The sequence below is a fragment of the Pseudorasbora parva genome, chromosome 14, assembly GCF_024679245.1.
Source record: "Pseudorasbora parva isolate DD20220531a chromosome 14, ASM2467924v1, whole genome shotgun sequence".
In the NCBI taxonomy this organism is placed as follows: Eukaryota; Metazoa; Chordata; class Actinopteri; order Cypriniformes; family Gobionidae; genus Pseudorasbora; species Pseudorasbora parva.
In genome coordinates, this window is record NC_090185.1 from 1,519,195 (window position 1) to 1,539,606 (window position 20,412).

At 38.2% G+C, this 20,412-nt stretch overlaps 1 protein-coding gene across 1 annotated transcript; it reads left to right on the plus strand.

Moving 5' to 3' along the window:
- Window positions 1-1,137: 1,137 nt before the first annotated feature.
- camk1ga (calcium/calmodulin-dependent protein kinase IGa) lies at window positions 1,138-20,391 on the plus strand. The gene is made up of 12 exons (XM_067415183.1): window positions 1,138-1,661; window positions 3,057-3,169; window positions 6,053-6,178; window positions 7,937-8,011; window positions 8,184-8,322; window positions 9,113-9,236; window positions 9,314-9,389; window positions 10,399-10,511; window positions 11,511-11,589; window positions 12,863-12,950; window positions 17,350-17,684; window positions 19,812-20,391. Exons 2-12 carry the CDS (start codon window positions 3,084-3,086, stop codon window positions 19,879-19,881), a joined length of 1,311 nt encoding a protein of 436 aa, XP_067271284.1. The 5' UTR covers window positions 1,138-1,661; window positions 3,057-3,083; the 3' UTR covers window positions 19,882-20,391.
- The last annotated feature ends 21 nt before the right edge of the window (window positions 20,392-20,412 follow it).

Below are 20,412 nucleotides of genomic sequence, written 5' to 3' on the forward strand. Positions count from 1 at the left end.
GTTCAAAAACACCAGTTTTTACTAGAGTAATTTTACTATAATATACTGTAGTATTTTTTCATGCAGGATGGTTATTGTAGTTAAACCATGGTAACCACAAATTAATCAATAGCCAAAAAAAAAAAAAAAAATCATGGTTACTACACTTTTACTAAAATAAAACCATGGCTATTTTTCGTAGAGGTATTTCTGCAGAAAGGAATAAAAAGGACCTCGCTTGGAAGAGTTTCAGGAGATTAGGCAAACTGGTAAACTGTAATTAATACACATTTCACTTGCCCCTCCCACAAGAAGCAAATTTTGCCTTGAATGTGTGTGTATTTCACTTCAAACTTTCGCTTTATGTACACGTCCAATTAGTTTAGACGGCAAGTGTATTCAAAATATCCAACTAGACGCGATAGAAGCTAATTTGAGCCTCAATTCGCGTTCGGTGTGAACACAGCATAGGATACACTACTTCCCAGCTAACAATTTTAGGTTATAAGAACGTTTCCCTAACGTTCCCATTAAGTTCTAAAAACGTTTTTGAATCTTCTAGGAACGTTTAAATGTCCAGTTTGTGGAACGTTGTATTAACGTTCTCATTAGGTTCTAAGAACGTTAAATAACGTTCTTATAAGGGTGTGGAGTATGATCAAATAAAATATTCCTGTTTTCTCCTTTAATGTACTTGCTTTTGTTTATTGACATCTTATTCTTTCTTTAAAAAAAGCTAAAACCACTTTTATAATTGACTTTTATATTTATATTACATTTATATTTAGTACATAATTAGTTTACTAGATTTTTCTTTTGATTGTAAAAAAATAATTATATACACGAAAATAGCATTTAAGTGTCATTAAGTTGTCTCTGGATATACAAAATATGTATCTGAAGTTTGAGAAAAAAGCTGTATGACTAATTTGTAATGACTAATACTTTTTTAATGTAGTAACGTTTTTAAAACGTTCCACTAACAATGTAAGAATAACGTTTTATAGCTAACGTTTTTAGAACGTTTCTCAATAGCAAATAACGTTGGCACAACGTTCTAATAACGTTACTGTGAAAACGTTTTTTGATAACGTTGAGAGAACTTTCAGAGAACGTTAGCCAACGTTCTGAGAACGTTCCCTGTTAGCTGGGTTCAGCCACTAGAAGACTAACACAAACATGATTTGTTAAATAAAGTCGATATTTTTGTTTGTTTTGCCCACAAAAAGTATTCTCGTCTCTTCGTAATGTAAGGTTGAGCTACTGTAGTCACATGGACTATTTTAACGATGTCTTCTGCCTTTGTGGACCTTGAAAGTGCTCATTATGTCTATGGAGGGGTCAGAGAGCTCTCGGATTTCATCAAAAATATCTTTATCTGTGTTCTGAAGATGAACGAAGGTGGGTATTACGGGTGGGTATTAATAACATAATTGATATTTTTGGGCGAACTGAGCCTTTAACAAAAGATATATTCATGGCCACGTTATCTGTAAGGCGGTTGTTGACAGGTAATCGCGGCTGACGTCACGCGCTCGGCCCCGCCCACCGCGCGCAGTTCTTCTGAAGCGCGAGCCCGTGAGAGTTCAGGTAGATGCTCAACTGCGTCTCCTCCTCATCACACCATCTTTATCACTCCGTCTTCATCTCTCCATCTTCATCACTCCTCCTGTCCGCTCCGGGTAAGACTGACCTCTTCTCATTTATCATTTCTCTGAGAATACGTTAGGAAGTTTTCACATATGTGATCATTATGTTTATCCTAAACTCTATTTCAACTAACATTGAAAATATACGAATTAAAGTTTAATTATTTTTTAACTCTTCAGATGTAAACCAGTTATCTGGGTAACATTATATATGCATTATAGGAGCACAACACCAGTCGTAATCTCACGGGTGTATCTACATTGTATGGGTCAAAATTATGCATTTTTCTTTTATGCCAAAAATCATTAGGATATTAAGATCATGTTCATTGAAGATATTTGGTAAATGTCCTACCGTAAAAATATCAGAAATGTATTATTAGTAGTAATATGCTTTGCTACACTGCAAAAAATGCTTCTTTTACTTAGTATATTTGTCTTGTTTCTAGTCTAAATATCTAAAAATTCTTACATTAAGAAATATTTACTACACAAGTAAAAAAAATGGTCTTGTTTTGGGGAAAAATAACTCAAAATGAAGAGAGTTTTTGCTTAAAATAAGATAAATAATCTGCCAATGGGGTAAGAAAAATAATCTTGTTTTCTGTTTGAATTAAGATTATTTTTCTCACCCCATTGGCAGATTATTTATCTTATTTTAAGCAAAAACTCTCTTCATTTTGAGTTATTTTCCCCAAAACAACACAATTACTTTTGCTTGTCTAGTTAATACTTCTTGTTTTAAGAATTTTTAGATGTTTGGACTCGAAACAAGACAAAAATACTAAGTAAGAAAAGCATTTTTAGCAGTGTAAGGACTTAATTTGGACAACTTTAAGGGTGATTTTCTCAATATTTAGATGTGTTTGCACCCTCAGATTCCAGATTTGACAAATATTGTCCTATCCTAGCAATCCACACATCAATGATGCATTTCTATTCAGCTTTCAGATTATATATTAATCGCAATTTTAAAAAAATGACCCTTATGACTGGTTTTGTGGTCACATATAGTGTAATAATGTTATTAAGTGACACAAGTTAAGATCTCATTTGCTAAAATCAACTCACAAATGATATATTTGTAAAGCATTTATCAACACGTTTGTTCACTAATGATTTTAATAATGTGTAGTTAAAATGACTATTAGTCAAGGTTATTAAACGCTGTATTGTTCAGTGTAAGTTCGTACTGTAATGTGGGATAATATTAAATGCATTAACCTAGATAGAGAGATCAGAGATCAACTCTTCTGGGAAACATTAGCGAGGCCGAATGCGACCGTCCTCAACTTTATATAAGAGTGAAGTAATCCGTCACACTTGTGAAGGATTATGAGCATGAACGGACACACATGTGATGGTTTATGTAAGTGTGATGGTGAATTAATATGACAGATGTGTGTTTATATTGTGTGTCCGCTGCAGGAGTCAGTTTCTAAAGCTTGAGCCACGATGGGTCGGAAGGAGATCAATTGCAGCTGGAAAAAAATCACCAGCAATATCAAGGAGATCTTTGACTTCAAGGAAGTTCTGGGATCGTAAGTATTTCATGAAGATCATTGTGATTTTATGATCAGAAATCAGCTGAGTGCTCATGGAGGTGTTTTTGTGAGCTTGGCCGCTATTACAGGATTAGAGGAGACACATGCGTCTGAGCCTGAGACACAGATTAACGGATTGAGGGCCAGGGGACATTTTTATCAATGAAGCCGTTCATCCACTTGCTCCTATTGAGAAATACCTGGAGGAACCCTTTAAGCACTAATGCAGACTTTTATATGGCGCTGTGAAGCGTTATTCACCATTGTGAAGTGTTACGAAGCATTACAAAGCGTTCTGAAATGTTAGAACACTTTAAGAGGCACTTTTTATCACCTGTGGCACTATATGAAGTGTTATGAAATGTTAGAACGCTTTAAGAGGCACTTTTATCACCTATGGCACTTTATGAAGGGTTATGAAGCATTACGAAGCGTTCTGAAATATCAGAAAGCCTTAAGAGGCACTATTATGACCTATGGCACTTTATGAAGGGTTATGAAGCATTATGAAGTGTTATGAATCATTACAAAGCGTTCTGAAATGTTAGAAAGCCTTAAGAAGCACCATGCCACCTATGGCACTTTATGAAGGGTTATGAAGTATTATGAAGTGTTATAAAATCTTAGAAACCTTCAAGAGGCACTATAGGGCACTTTATGAAGGGTTATGAAGCATTACAAAATGTTCTGAAATGTTAGAAAGCCTTAAGAGGAACTATTATCTTCAATGGTGCTTTATGAAGAGTTACAAAGCATTATGAAGTGTTATGAAATGTAAGAAAGCTTCAAGAGGCACTATTATCAACTATGGCACTTTGTGAAGTGTTATGAGATGTTGTGAAGCATTACAAAGCGTTCTGAAAGCCTTAAAAGGCACTATCATCTTCTATGGCACTTTATGAAGGGTTATGAAGTATTATGAAGTGTTATGAAACGTTAGAACGCTTTAAGAGGCACTATTATTACCTATGGTGCTTTATGAAGGGTTATGGAGCATTATGAAGTGTTATGAAATATTAGAAAGCTTAAAGAGGCACTATCATCACCTATGGCACTTTATGAAGGGTTATGAAGTATTATGAGATGTTGTGAATCATTAGAAAGCATTCTGAAGTATTAGAAAGCTTAAAGAGGCACTATTATCTTCTATGTTGCTTTATGAAGGGTTATGAAGCATTATGAAGTGTTCTGAAATGTTGGAAAGCCTTAAGAGGCACTATTATCTTCTATGGTGCTTTATAAGGCATTATGAAGTGTTATGAAATGTTAGAAAGCGTTAAGAGGCACTATTATCCTCTATGGTGCTTTATGAAGGGTTATGAAGCATTATGAAGTGTTATGAGTTTTTATGAATAATTACACTTTTTTAATGGTTATTTTAGCATTAACGGGTTTATTATAATCATGTCATTACTGAGCCATCTGAAATGTTGTGAAGCTTTACAGGGCACTATAATGTGTTAGGAAGCTTCATAAGACAAACTGAACTTTTATGAAGCAGTGTAAAGTAATATGCATCTTTATGAAGTGTTATGAAGCTTTATGAAACTAAATAAAGCGGAATGAGGCACAATGCACAATGTCATTAGGTATTCTGAATATTTATGAAGCTTGTTATTGAGCATTACAAAGTGTTCCAAAAGGTTATGTAGCTTTAATAGCCACTATAAACTCTTATGACAGGTTAAGAAACATCATGAGGTGCTAGAAAGCTTTTTGAATAGCCTTTATGGACTGTTATGACGTTTTATGAGTTGCTATGAAGCATTTTTGTAACACTGTGACATGTTACGACACATTATGTAGCGGTATGAGTGTTATGAGACGTTTGAAGCATTACGAGGTGCTACAAAATAACCTGCGTTATAATGCACCAGAAGCTATTATGAAGCTGTATGAGACAGATTTAAAGAGTGAATCATTATGAGGCATTATGAAGTGTTATACAGCTTGATGAGTCATTATGAGGCATGCATTTTTGAAATATTTGATGATATTCAGAAATGCTTGTCAAGTTTGTTGACCGAGTGAGCATTAGTAAGCATTCTCTCTCTCTCTCTCTCTCTCTCTCTCTCTCTCTCTCTCTCTCTCTCTCTCTCTCTCTCTCTCTCTCTCTCTCTCTCTCTCTCTATCTCTCTCTCTCTCTCTCTCTCTCTGAGAGAGTTTTGGCACGTGTCCGTCTTCATCTGCAGGTGAATGACTCAGACATCAGAGAACATCCTGACACTAGTTCATTAAAGGATTACCGAGGCGGTGAATGTAAGTGGGTTCACGAGCCTACACCACCAGTGAAACAAATATGTCTCCAAAAGAGAACGAGCTCTAACAAATCCTACATTTTTTTTCTTCTTCTTCTTGTTACTTATTGAGTGTCATAATTGGCTGCTGCACACATCCATGTGGATTACAGCATTACAGATTGACTTCTAGTAATCATTTGATCATCAATGGGCATCAGCCAAGCGGTGACTAAAACTGTGGTAACTCCGGAGTAAAGGTTAATATGTTCTCAATCTAAAATCTGTGGTAATCTGTGCTGTCAGAGTGAGCTTTCACACAGATGGTTTGACAATGTGCCAAGCATTTTGAGGACATGTTGCCAAGAGGTCGCCATGTTGTTCTGGGTCGTTGCATTGCTTTGCGGTTGCTAGAGTGTTCTGGATTAAATGCATTGTGGGTAATGAGTCGTGAGGGGCAGTATTGGGTCTCTTATGTAATGCACAGTAATCCTCCTTCTAGGACATTTATTCATGGGTGGACTCAAGATAGACCAGGTGTGTTGAAGCCTGGACACACACACAGCACAGCCTTGTGCCGATAGATTAGATAGATTAGATAGATCTCCATTCACTGAACTTCAACATTCATGTGTTTCTGCAGGGGCTCCTTTTCTGAGGTCTACCTGGTGAGAGAGAAAGCAACCGGAAATTTCTACGCCCTGAAGTGTGTGAAGAAAAAACAACTGCACCACTCAAACCTCGAGAACGAGATTAAGGTGCTGAAGAGGTACGGGAAAACTACAAGACACAATAAAACAAGCATTCAGATCTCAAATATAATCATCAGAGATCCTCATCGCAGATTACAGACCATAAATACAAAAGACCACTGAGATTATTACAGCTGCAAGCAGCGATCAAGGGACCAACCACGAAGAACACAGTTCTGGAAGCATCAGACCAACTGCAACAATGAGCAATTAAAGACATCATTTTAGGCAAAATCACTGAAAAATCATTAACACAGTCATTAGTAATTCGCTTTAATGGTTTCAACCAATAGGTGGCGCTGTGACCAAACTAAAGCGGTGTGGTCAGAGTGAGGTGACAATGACACATGAAAAAGTCAATGTGCCAAAGTACTGCAGCCTCAGTCATTTTGGCATCATTACGTCAAATTTGTTGATGCGGTATACAAAATGGTTTTGTCTATCCACCCAAAATCCATAACTTTTTGGCGATATGCTCTGAAGATGATCTGACATGAATTTGATGCAAATTGGACCAGTGGTCTAGGAGGAGTTTGAAAAAGTAGGTTTTTAAAGTCAAAATCAAAATGGCGGAAATTTTTGGAAATTTCATTATAACGTTTGACCATAAGCTGGCGTTGCTCCAAAACTTTTCAGTACCTTTACCCTCATGATGCAGAAGACACAAACCGAGTTTCATTATGATACGCGGATGTGTTCGTAAAATATAGCATTTTACATCAATATTCAAAATGGCCGATATGGAAAAATTGGGTATCATTCGACTCTGCATGCTGAACCAAATTTAAAGAGAGTTTTGTGATATTTGGACAAATCGTTTAGATATTATAAGCAAAAAGAGCCGTTTTAAAAATATTTCCTGACCACTAGGTGGCACTGTGCCGAAACCTTTTGAGTACCTTCAGGGCACATTGTTGAGTTTCGTAACAATACGCCTATGTGTTTGTAAATTATAGCATTTTATGACAAAATTCAAAATGGCCGACACCCAAAATGGCTGATATGGAAATTTTTATTTTTATTTTGGTGGACGCTTTGCACCAAAATAAATTCGAGGACAGTTTATTCGAGGACAATTTGACGAATCAACTTGAATTCCACAACTTTTTGTCTGCCTGGTCTGAAGACGATCTGAATAAAATCAGACAAAGACTCTAGGAGAAATTAGAAAACGTTTTTAAAGACCCTCAAAAAGAGGTTTTTAAAGAACATCAAAATGGCGGACAGGAAGTTCGGTCGCCTTTAGCAAAATATATATGTTTGTTCTCGGCATGAACCAAGAAATCTATTAAGACCAGTTTCATAATAAGAAGCAGTGCTAAGCAAAATCCATTAGCATTTTTTGAAGTTTTGAACTCAAGGCGGCGCTGCCCCAAAATCTTTTGAGTACCTTCAGGGCATGGTGTTGTAAGAGATGTACCGAGTTTCGTATGATTGTAAACTATAGCATATTTTACAACTAAATTCAAAATGGCTGATGCCCTAAAAGAGCAATTTTTCATATCTCCGGACCACTAGGTGGCACTGTGCCAAAATTGTGTAGGTACCCTCAGGTCATGGTTATCATACCACACACCAAATTTGGTCAGAATGCGTTTAAACGTTGTGGAGATATAGCCTCACATTCATTTTAGCGGACACCTCATCGAATTTGTTTGCACGTTATTCGAGAACGGTTTGACGAATCAACTTTTTGTTGGCAAGGTTTTCTTTTCATGCTTATTGAATAATAATAAGAACGACAACTGACCCGACACTCTCTCTCTCTCTTTCAGGATAAAGCATAATAATGTGGTGGGATTGGAAGACTTCTACGAAACGAGAACACACTATTACCTTGTCATGGAGCTGTACGTGTTTGATAATGGCTGAAACACACACACACACACACACACACACACACACACACACACACACACACACACACACACACACACACACACACACACACACACACACACACACACACACACACACATTCAGCATGTGTATTAATCCGTACATGTTTTGGTGTGTCTGAAGGGTGTCGGGCGGAGAGCTGTTTGACCGTATTCTGGATCGAGGGGTTTACACGGAAAAAGACGCCAGCCATGTGATCAAACAGGTCCTGGAGGCCGTGTCCTACCTGCACCAGAACAGCATCGTCCACAGAGACCTGAAGGTGAGAGAGCTTTCGGTTTTCTTCCGGGAACCAACACGTCACAATATTCCTCATTATAATAATTTATATGTGCAGAATAAAGGGGCGGGGCCTGGTTGAGTTAGTTAGTAAAGTGTTAAAACCATAGACTGTAAAAAAATATGGCCGTAGTGTCCGTGACGTCACCCATAGGATTCTGAAGAGCCATTCTGAAGCGTAAAGTAGAGGCGAGCTGGGCGTCGCCATCTCGTGAGCGAGTCTTCGTGTGTCAATCCCGGATAACAGGAAATGGGCAAAGAGGCGGGATATGGGCGGGCCTTAGGTGGTGTGGGTGGAGCTCAGGTGACGCAATGACTATAGACGGCGGATAAATGGCTAATCCACCTGTCAATCAAAGTAACCACGCCCTTAATTATGCAGAACTTTAAGGCTTTATATAATGCAAACTAATTAGTTATAAATAAATTCACCCCCTCAGTCGTCATGAAGGGCAAAATTAGCCGTATAGACCAAAACCACAATTTGTCTCTAGTGGCCAGTCGAGGAACTGCAGTTCACATTACTTCAGTATCGGCCCCTTGGTTGAAACTGGCGGTTATATATGGTAATGGGTGGGACATTTCCCAAACACCAATCACAACACACTGCTCCAGCCGACCAATTAGAGCACAGTGTGCTTTTCAGAAGGCGGGGCTTCTGGAGAGTTACTGACAGACTGGGAAGAGAGGAGCCGCATCAATGGAGAATATGAGGAAATAATCAACATAATCAAGTCCTAAATGTCATTAATGATGATTCTGTCCGTCTGTAGCCGGAGAACCTGCTGTACTACAGTCCAGATGAGAACGCCAAGATCATGATCACTGACTTTGGTCTGTCCAAGATGGCCGACCACGGCGTGATGTCCACGGCCTGTGGGACTCCGGGATATGTTGGTACGGGTCGTTTTACTTCTGCGGTTATATTGCCTGTGATTGGCTGTTATTCTCATTACTGTGATGACTCTCCTCAGCTCCGGAGGTTCTGGCTCAGAAGCCGTACAGTAAAGCGGTGGACTGCTGGTCTATCGGCGTCATAACCTACATCCTGTGAGTCCGCCGTCACACAAACACACACACACACACACACACACTGCCCCTAAACCTACCCATCACAGAAACATCTGCAAAACAATAGATTTAAATAAAAACTTGTTTTGGCCGATTTATAAGCCTTTTTAACTATTGAGGACCAGTCCAATGTCAAACTAGTGAGTTGGTTTCATGTTTTACTATAAGTGAGGACATTTGTGCCCTGACAAGTATTGATAAACAAGGAACACACATACACACACACACACACACACACACACACACACACACACACACACACACACACACACACACACACACACACACACACACACACACACACACACATACACACTCTTGCACTGCAAAAAATGCTTTTCTTACTCAGTATTTTTGTCTTGTTTGGTCAAAATATCTAAAAATTCTTACATTAAGAAACATTTACTAGACAAGAAAAAATTATCTCAAATTAAAGAGTTTTTGCTTAAAATAAGATAAATAATCTGCCAATGGGGTGAGAAAAATAATCTTGTTTTCTGTTTGAATTAAGATTATTTTTCTCACCCCATTGGCAGATTATTTATCTTATTTTAAGCAAAAACTCTCTTCATTTTGAGTTATTTTTCCCAAAACAAGACAATTACTTTTGCTTGTCTAGTAAATACTTCTTGTTTTAAATTTTTTTTAGATGTTTGGACTAGAAACAAGACAAAAATACTGAGTAAGAAGAGCATTTTTTTTGCTGTGTAGGTGATTTAGAATTGATATTTCATGTCGATATATAATGGTTAGTTTACACACTTAACTGATCGTAGTGTTTATATCTTTGTAAGACTGGCCAATCTATAGAACAAGGGCTAGGAAAACTAACTTTACTGCCCTCAGAGAGCCCCCTAGTGGTCAGGAGCATTTCCGTTGTGTTGTGGCTTTATTTCGTTGTGTTGTGCACTACTGGGCCACCGTACTTGAGAGTCGGTCAGTTCTGTAATCCCTCGAGTGCTAATATCTTTGTGTGTTTTATGTTCAGGTTGAGCGGCTACCCGCCATTTTACGAGGAGAACGAAACGCGCCTTTTCTCCAAGATCATGAAGGCAGAATATGCGTTCCACACGCCGTACTGGGACGACATCTCTGAGTCAGGTGGGTCAGAAACTCTCATTACTGCCACCTATAGGCCATCGGCTGCAACTTCAACTCCTACAGGCTTAACTCCGGTGAGAAATGACCCTAGGTGTAATTAACAGATGGTTAGCGAGTAGATCGTTCTCTGGGATGCGTTTTCATGAAAATCGAATGTAAAGAGTTTTATCTCTAAACACAGATTAGCTTATAACACTGGTCTATGGGGCACAGGGTAGTGAAATTAAACCGCTAGTTAATACCACTAACAAGGCTCAAAATAGCCTCACACCAACACGGCAGCATAATGAGGGTCCCTACATGCAAACCGAAGCACTAAGAACTTTGTAAGAGTACAAACAGTTTAATAAGAAGATGCTTTATAAAGACAGTGCATTACGCGTTCACAGACGGCGGCCATCTTGGGAAACAGTCTCGACGAGTCGAGCGACGATGCTGTGCTAAGAGATGAACTGTGACTGAATCTCATATGGGACGCCTTCTTCCCTTCTAGTTAGTCAACCATATATTTTAATAAACAGATATAATTCATGCATTTCCATGTAATTAGATTTCACAAACAGCACGGCGTTCGTGGCTCGACTCGTCAAGACTGTTCTCCAAGATGGCCGCCGTCTGTAAACGTGTAATGTACTGTCTTTATAAAGCATCTTCTTATTAAACTGTTTGTACTCTTATAAAGTTCTCAGTGCTGCGGTTTGCATGTATGGATCCTCATTATGCTGCCGTGCTAGTGTGAGGATATTTTGAGCTGTTAGTGGTATTAACTAGCGGTTTAATTTCACCCTGTTCCCCATAGACAAGCGTTATAAGCTAATCTGTGTTTAGAGATAAAACTCTTTACATTCGATTTTCATGAAAACACATCCCAGAGAACGATCTACTCGCTGACCATCTGTTAATTACCCCTAGGGTCATTTCTCACCGGAGCTGTCCTTTAATTCAAACATAAATTCATCTTTCTTTGTGAATAAATCTGTTTTCTCCTGATTTGTGCAGCGAAGGACTTTATCCGGCACATGCTGGAGAAAAGCCCCACTAAACGCTACACGACTGAACAAGCGCTCGGCCATCCATGGTGAGAAACCTCTCTGAGCATCTCTGCGGATTAAATACAGATTACACACAAATAAACACGCCTAACATATTAAATCATGAAAAAAACCGAGAAAGAAATCTACAAATTCACGATTAAACACATAAACGACCTGAGTCATCAGTAAACATATTAATTCATTGCCATATTGACTTATCAGTAATCAAACATACTGAATCATTAATAAACAGACATGTTTATTTATGATCTGCTTAAATATTAAACTAATGCATAAAAATGTACTGATTCATAAATAGTAATAATTATTGCTGTAGAATCGATTAATCACATCTTACATAAAAGTTTGTAAATACATATGTGTGTGTGTGTGTATGTATACTGTACACACACACAAAAACATATATTATTATATATTTACAAACTTTTATGTTAGATGCGATTAATCGATTTGACAGCATTAGAATACTAGCATGAATGAATAAACAATGATTCATGAAAAAACATGTTTGGTGAATCATACTTATGAATAAAGAAATTAATAAATAAACATGCAGATTCATATATAAGTATACCGATTAACGAATAAACTAGTGCTGTAGAGTCGATTAATCACGATTAATCGCATCTACACATTTTTGAATATATGTGTGTATATACATATGTATAAAATGCCGTGATTAATCGATTTGACAGCACTAGGTTATTAATAAATTAGCTTTTATGAATCTACGATAAATCAACATACTTAATAATAACCTATGCATAAAACATGCATATTCATAACTAAATACACTGATTCATGACTGAAAAAAATTGTAAAAAAAAGAAGATAAATAATCATTCTTATTGATGAATAAACATATTTATGTTTTTAATTAAATCAGCAATAATGCAATGATTCATGAATAAACTAGTGCTGTAAGAACCGATTAATCGTGATTAATCGCATCTAACGTAAAAGTTTGTAAATACATAAATATATGTTTGAGTGTGTGTGTGTGTGTGTCTGTGTGTATGTATACTGTATATATACACACACACACACGCACACACACACACACACACATAATAAACACTGATTCATGAAAAAAATGCTATGAATAACCAAACTACGTTTATAACGTATTTTATTAACTTTATTTACTTATTACTCATTTACTTTATTTGATTTACTTATGCATTAAAAAAACGACCAGTTCATAAAACATACATATTCATAACTGAATACGCTGATTGATGGATAAACATGATGAATATGAATATGGTTGATGAATAGCTGAACCGCTGTCCTCAGGATCATCGGAGACACGGCGCAAAATGACAACATCATCCAGTCCGTCTGTGAGCAGATCCAGAAGAATTTTGCCAAATCCAAGTGGAAGGTGAGAGCGCAGATCACGGATACACTCACTCTGTGTTGATGAGCAGTGAAGCCAGTAATGCGTTACTCTAATCTGACGACTTTTCTCCAGTAACGAGTAATCTAACACGTTACTCTAATCGGACGACTTTTCTCCAGTAATGAGTAATCTAACGCGTTACTCTAATCTGACGACTTTTCTCCAGTAACGAGTAATCTAACGCGTTACTCTAATCTGACGACTTTTCTCCAGTAATGAGTAATCTAACGCATTACTCTAATCTGACGACTTTTCTCCAGTAGTGAGTAATCTAACGCGTTACTCTAATCTGACGACTTTTCTCCAGTAGCGAGTAATCTAACGCGTTACTCTAATCTGATGACTTTTCTCCAGTAACGAGTAATCTAACGCGTTACTCTAATCTGACGACTTTTCTCCAGTAACGAGTAATCTAACACGTTACTCTAATCGGACGACTTTTCTCCAGTAGCGAGTAATGTAACGCGTTACTCTAATCTGACGACTTTTCTCCAGTAACGAGTAATCTAACGCGTTACTCTAATCTGACGACTTTTCTCCAGTAACGAGTAATCTAACGCGTTACTCTAATCTGACGACTTTTCTCCAGTAACGAGTAATCTAACGCGTTACTCTAATCGGACGACTTTTCTCCAGTAGCGAGTAATCTAACGCGTTACTCTAATCTGACGACTTTTCTCCAGTAACGAGTAATCTAACGCGTTACTCTAATCTGACGACTTTTCTCCAGTAGCGAGTAATCTAACGCGTTACTCTAATCTGACGACTTTTCTCCAGTAGCGAGTAATCTAACGCGTTACTCTAATCTGACGATTTTTCTCCAGTAGCGAGTAATCTAACGCGTTACTCTAATCTGACGACTTTTTTCCAGTAGCGAGTAATCTAACGCAATCTAACGCGTTACTCTAATCTGACGACTTTTCTCCACTCTAATCTGACGACTTTTCTCCAGTAGCGAGTAATCTAACGCGTGACTGTAATCTGACGACTTTTCTCCACTCTAATCTGACGACTTTTCTCCAGTAGCGAGTAATCTAACGCGTGACTGTAATCTGACGATTTTTCTCCACTCTAATCTGATGACTTTTCACCAGTAGCGAGTAATCTAACGCAATCTAGCGCGTTACTCTAATCTGACGACTTTTCACCAGTAGCGAGTAATCTAATACGTTACTCTAATCTGACGACTTTTTTCCAGTAGCGAGTAATCTAACGCAATCTAACGCGTTACTCTAATCTGACGACTTTTCTCCACTCTAATCTGACGACTTTTCTCCAGTAGCGAGTAATCTAACGCGTTACTCTAATCTGACGACTTTTTTCCAGTAGTGAGTAATCTAACGCGTTACTCTAATCTGATGATTTTTCTCCACTCTAATCTGACGACTTTTCTCCAGTAATGAGTAATCTAACGAGTTACTCTAATCTGACGACTTTTCTCCAGTAGCGAGTAATCTAACGAGTTACTCTAATCTGACGACTTTTCTCCAGTAACGAGTAATCTAACGAGTTACTGGAGAAAAGTAACTCGTTAGTAACTAGTAAGGTTACTAACGATTTTCTCCAGTAGCGAGTAATGTAACGCGTTACTCTTATCTGACGATTTTTCTCCAGTAGCGAGTAATCTAACGCGTTACTCTAATCTGACGACTTTTCTCCAGTAACGAGTAATCTAACACGTTACTCTAATCTGACGACTTTTCTCCAGTAGCGAGTAATCTAACGAGTTACTCTAATCTGACGACTTTTCTCCAGTAACGAGTAATCTAACGAGTTACTGGAGAAAAGTAACTCGTTAGTAACTAGTAAGGTTACTAACGATTTTCTCCAGTAGCGAGTAATGTAACGCGTTACTCTTATCTGACGATTTTTCTCCAGTAGCGAGTAATCTAACGCGTTACTCTAATCTGACGACTTTTCTCCAGTAACGAGTAATCTAACACGTTACTCTAATCTGACGACTTTTCTCCAGTAGCGAGTAATCTAACGCGTTACTCTAATCTGACGACTTTTCTCCAGTAACGAGTAATCTAACACGTTACTCTAATCTGACGACTTTTCTCCAGTAACGAGTAATCTAACACGTTACTCTAATCTGACGACTTTTCTCCAGTAGAGAGTAATCTAACGTGTTACTCTAATCTGACGACTTTTCTCCAGTAGCGAGTAATCGAACGCGTTACTCTAATCTGACGACTTTTCTCCAGTAGCGAGTAATCTAACGCGTTACTCTAATCTGACGACTTTTTTCCAGTAGCGAGTAATCTAACGCAATCTAACGCGTTACTCTAATCTGACGACTTTTCTCCACTCTAATCTGACGACTTTTCTCCAGTAGCGAGTAATCTAACGCGTTACTCTAATCTGACGACTTTTCACCAGTAGCGAGTAATCTAACGCCTGACTCTAATCTAACGACTTTTTTCCAGTAGCGAGTAATCGAACGCAATCTAACGCGTTACTCTAATCTGACGACTTTTCTCCACTCTAATCTGACGACTTTTCTCCAGTAGCGAGTAATCTAACGCGTTACTCTAATCTGACGACTTTTCTCCAGTAGCGAGTAATCTAACGCAATCTAACGCGTTACTCTAATCTGACGACTTTTCTCCACTCTAATCTGACGATTTTTCTCCAGTAGCGAGTAATCTAACGCGTTACTCTAATCTGAAGACATTTCTCCAGTAGCGAGTAATCTAACGCGTGACTCTAATCCGAAGACTTTTCTCCAGTAGCGAGTAATCTAACGCGTTACTCTAATCTGATGACTTTTCTCCAGTAATGAGTAATCTAACGAGTTACTCTAATCTGACGACTTTTCTCCAGTAATGAGTAATCTAAAGCGTTACTCTAATCTGACGACTTTTCTCCAGTAATGAGTAATCTAACGTGTTACTCTAATCTGACGACTTTTCTCCAGTAATGAGTAATCTAACGAGTTACTCTAATCTGACGACTTTTCTCCAGTAATGAGTAATCTAAAGCGTTACTCTAATCTGACGACTTTTCTCCAGTAATGAGTAATCTAACGTGTTACTCTAATCTGACGACTTTTCTCCAGTAATGAGTAATCTAACGAGTTACTCTAATCTGACGACTTTTCTCCAGTAATGAGTAATCTAAAGCGTTACTCTAATCTGACGACTTTTCTCCAGTAATGAGTAATCTAACGTGTTACTCTAATCTGACGACTTTTCTCCAGTAATGAGTAATCTAACGAGTTACTCTAATCTGACGACTTTCCTCCAGTAGCGAGTAATCTAACGCGTTACTCTAATCTGATGACTTTTCTCCAATAGTGAGTAATCTAACACGTTACTCTAATCTGACGACTTTTCTCCAGTAGCGAGTAATCTAACGCGTTACTCTAATCTGACGACTTTTCTCCAGTAGCGAGTAATCTAATGCGTTACTCTAATCTGACGACTTTTCTCCAGTAGCGAGTAATCTAACGCGTTACTCTAATCTGACGACTTTTCTCCAGTAACGAGTAATCTAACGAGTTACTCTAATCTGACGACTTTTCTCCAGTAACGAGTAATCTAACGCGTTACTCTAATCTGATGACTTTTCTCCAGTAGCGAGTAATCTAACGCGTTACTCTACTCTGACGACTTTTCTCCAGTAGCGAGTAATCTAACGTGTTACTCTAATTTGACGACTTTTCTCCAGTAGCGAGTAATCTAACGCGTTACTCTACTCTGACGACTTTTCTCCAGTAACGAGTAATCTAACGAGTTACTCTAATCTGACGACTTTTCTCCAGTAACGAGTAATCTAACGCGTTACTCTAATCTGATGACTTTTCTCCAGTAGCGAGTAATCTAACGCGTTACTCTACTCTGACGACTTTTCTCCAGTAGCGAGTAATCGAACGCGTTACTCTAATTTGACGACTTTTCTCCAGTAGCGAGTAATCTAACGCGTTACTCTAATCGGACAACTTTTCACCAGTAGCGAGTAATCTAACGCAATCTAACGCGTTACTCTAATCTGACGACTTTTCTCCAGTAGCGAGTAATCTAACGCGTTACTCTAATCCGAAGACTTTTCTCCAGTAACGAGTAATCTAACGCGTTACTCTAATCGGACAACTTTTTTCCCAGTAGTGAGTAATCTAACGCGTTACTCTAATATGTGTGTGTGTGTGTGTGTGATGTGTGTATATATATATATATATATGTGTGTGATCTGTGGATATGTGTGTGTGTGTGTGATTGTGCGTGTGTGTGTAATGTGCGTTTGTGTGATGTGTGTATTTATATGTGTGTGTGTGTGTGTGTGTGTGTGAAGGGTAGGTTTAGGGGATGTTGAGTCTATCGCCTATGTAGAGTCCCCACAAAGATAATGAACCAGACGTGTGTGTGTGTGTGTGTTCCAGCGAGCCATTAATGTGACGATGGCGGTCAGTCACATGCGCCGGCTGCAGCTCGCCCACGCTGACCCCGTGACCCCGCCCATGACCCTGAGCCCGACCCCGCTGATCGAGGTGCTGGACGTCTCATCTCCAGGCCCCGCCCCCAGCGAGCTGGACACCAATGGGAACCCCTCGTGCAGTCACATGACCCTGTCGCCTCACTCTGATGTCAGCAGGGGGCGTGGCCCGCTCAAGGCATGCAACAGTGAGCCTATGCACGCGCTGGTCATCTCTGAGACGGGTCAGCACGCGTATCGGTCCGAGTCGGACCTGTGTGGGCCAGAGAGCGCCGCCAACAGGTGAGCAGAAAACAAGCATCAAAAACTGCTGAAGTATCTATCCATTTCTAGGGTTGGGAATCGAGAACCGGTTCTTATGAAGAAAAATTACCGGAACCGCGCAAAATTCCTAAGTGTCGGTTCCGAAAACGGTTCTGGTGCAATGTGTGCGAAGCGCTATGTTATTAGCGCGAAAATATTTTATTTATGAACATGTAAATGTAAAGAGATGTAAATATGAATATATTTATTTTAATTTCCTTAAATTCCATACGGCTTAATTAATACTGTAATATAGTACAGGACTTTTTTTGATATTGCCAACCTGTAAATTCATCTGAGAGCAAGGAATAAACACGAAAAGGTTTAAGTTGCGTATTGTGCCTTTTTCCTTTACCACTATTTGTTTAATAATTTTAATGGAACCGGAATTGGAAAATTCCTCACGATTCCCAACCCTATCCATTTGACTGATCTCGGAGCAATGCATTCTGGGATAGCACCGTTCATGAACAATTCCTGCAGCGCTGCCTTTAAATTTGACCCAAAAAACAGAAACATCGAAAAGCTTCATCAAAACAGCGTTGTTGTTTTATAAACTCAACTCAGTGAATCAACTCATTTGAAAACTGATTAATGCACTTAATCGACTTATTTGATTCACTGAATTGACTCACAGTTGAAAACACTTCTGTTTAAAGAGGCTTTTATCTAGACTGTAGGGTGGTTAGGCCGGTCTTTTGTGCATTTCTCTTTATTTCCTAATCTATGTATTGTTTTTCTTACTCGTTCTGATTAGGTCCTGTAATGCTTTTATAAATGTGTTGTACTCCTCCTTTTGTTGTGATTTTTATCTGTGAATGGTGCTATAAAAATACATTTTACTTACTTACTTACTTACTCATTCGTTCAACAGAAATATCAATGATGCACTGATCGACTCATTTGATTCCGTGAATCGATTTGTTTGTTAAACTAAAATCGTAGTGAATCAATCCATAACTCTGATTCAGTACATTGATTCCTAATGGATTCAAATATTTGTTTGATAAATTCAAGTCAGTGAATCGATTCATTTGATGCATTAAACTGACTCATTGGATTCACTGAAGACTCGTTTGATTCCGTGAATCAATTCGTTTGTTAAACTAAAATTGTAGTGAATCAATCCATAACTCTGATTCAGTGAGTTGATTCCTAACGGATTCAAATATTTGTTTGAAAAATTCAACTCATTGAATCGATTCATTTGATGCATTAAATCGACTCATTTGATTCACTGAATAGACTCGTTTGATTCCGTGAATCGATTAGTTAATTAAACTGAAATTTCAATGAATAAATTCATAACTCTGATTGAGTGAATCAATTCCCAACGGATTAAAATATTTATTTGATAAATTCAACTACATGAATCAACTTGTTTGATTCTGTGAATCGATTTGTTTGTTTAAACTAAAATTTCAAATAATCAATTCATAACTCTGATTCAGTGAATCAATTCCTAACGGATTCAAATTTCATAAACTCAGCTCAGTAAATCGACTCATTTTTAGGCATTGAATCGACTTATTTGATTCACTGAATAGACTAGTTTGATTCTGTGAATTTCAGACTAAACTGAGATTTCAGTGAATCAAATCATAACTCTTGATTCAGTGAATTGAACCCTGACAGTGAACTGACTCATACACTAAATTGACTTATTTGATTCACTGATTTGACTTTGATTTTGGTAATTGATTAATTCTTTTAACAGAAATGTCAATTAATCAATCCATAACTCTGATTAAGTCGATTCCTAATGACTTCAAACTTTTCAACTCAGTGAATCGACTCCTTTGAGTCACTGAATCGATTCACTTGAATAATTTCAAATGAGCAGTTTCTGTGAATCAAATACATCTATTTGCAACTCTGATTCAATGATTCGTTTGCAACATCGCTCTGAAATGTGGCATTTCTCATGTTTTCAAATAATTAGACACATTAAATGTTGATAAATATTGCTGTTTATAACACATGTAATTATGTAAAACACGAGTAGAATCGTTTTTTTACTAATTTTATTAAGGATGTGTTTGGCTTCAGTGTGTGGTTGAAGTGAATCAAATTCAAGCCCTCATGAGTCTCTTGTGTGTGATTCAGGTCGGACAGGATGATTTGTGGCACAGATGGGCGTGGCCAGTCCCAGACCAACGTTTGCTCTCTGATGTAATCGTCTGATTGACAGCTGTCAGTCAAATGAAGGGCGTGTCCACTCAGGCCTCGACGGTCACGTGATCGTGACGGTGTTTTCTTCTCTCTGATCCTGTGTGTTTATATGTGTGTTTATCTGTGTGTCAGACCCACAGTCACACGAGTGCCAATCGCACACACACACACACACACACACACACACACTCTGACTGGACTGAGACATCAGCCGCGAGACCGCACGGTCCGATTATCCTCATATTCATGTACAGTACTCATATTTACACCTGTGGTGGGCTGATCAGAGTGCATCATGGGAAGGACGGATCACATGTGCCACTGTTCTACTGGGAACGGCTGCGTGTTTGAAACACAGAAGGACTGTTTAATAAAGTATTATTTTCTTATTTAAGACTCGTTGTTATACTCTATGTTCGTGTTTTATATGTACCATAGCTCAGTGTCATCACTGCTGTAATCCATTAACACACTGCTATATTCAAAACATCAAATAAAACTATTTACACACCAACATGTTTGTGCTTCTATCGCT

Excerpts from the sequence above, each read along its gene's own strand:
- camk1ga (XM_067415183.1), top strand. The coding sequence starts at position 3,084 with ATGGGTCGGAAGGAGATCAATTGCAGCTGGAAAAAAATCACCAGCAAT. Across the intron at positions 9,237-9,313 it reads TGGGACTCCGGGATATGTTG|CTCCGGAGGTTCTGGCTCAG; the intron begins GTACGGGTCGTT and ends GACTCTCCTCAG. Across the intron at positions 17,685-19,811 it reads CCAGAGAGCGCCGCCAACAG|GTCGGACAGGATGATTTGTG; the intron begins GTGAGCAGAAAA and ends TGTGTGATTCAG.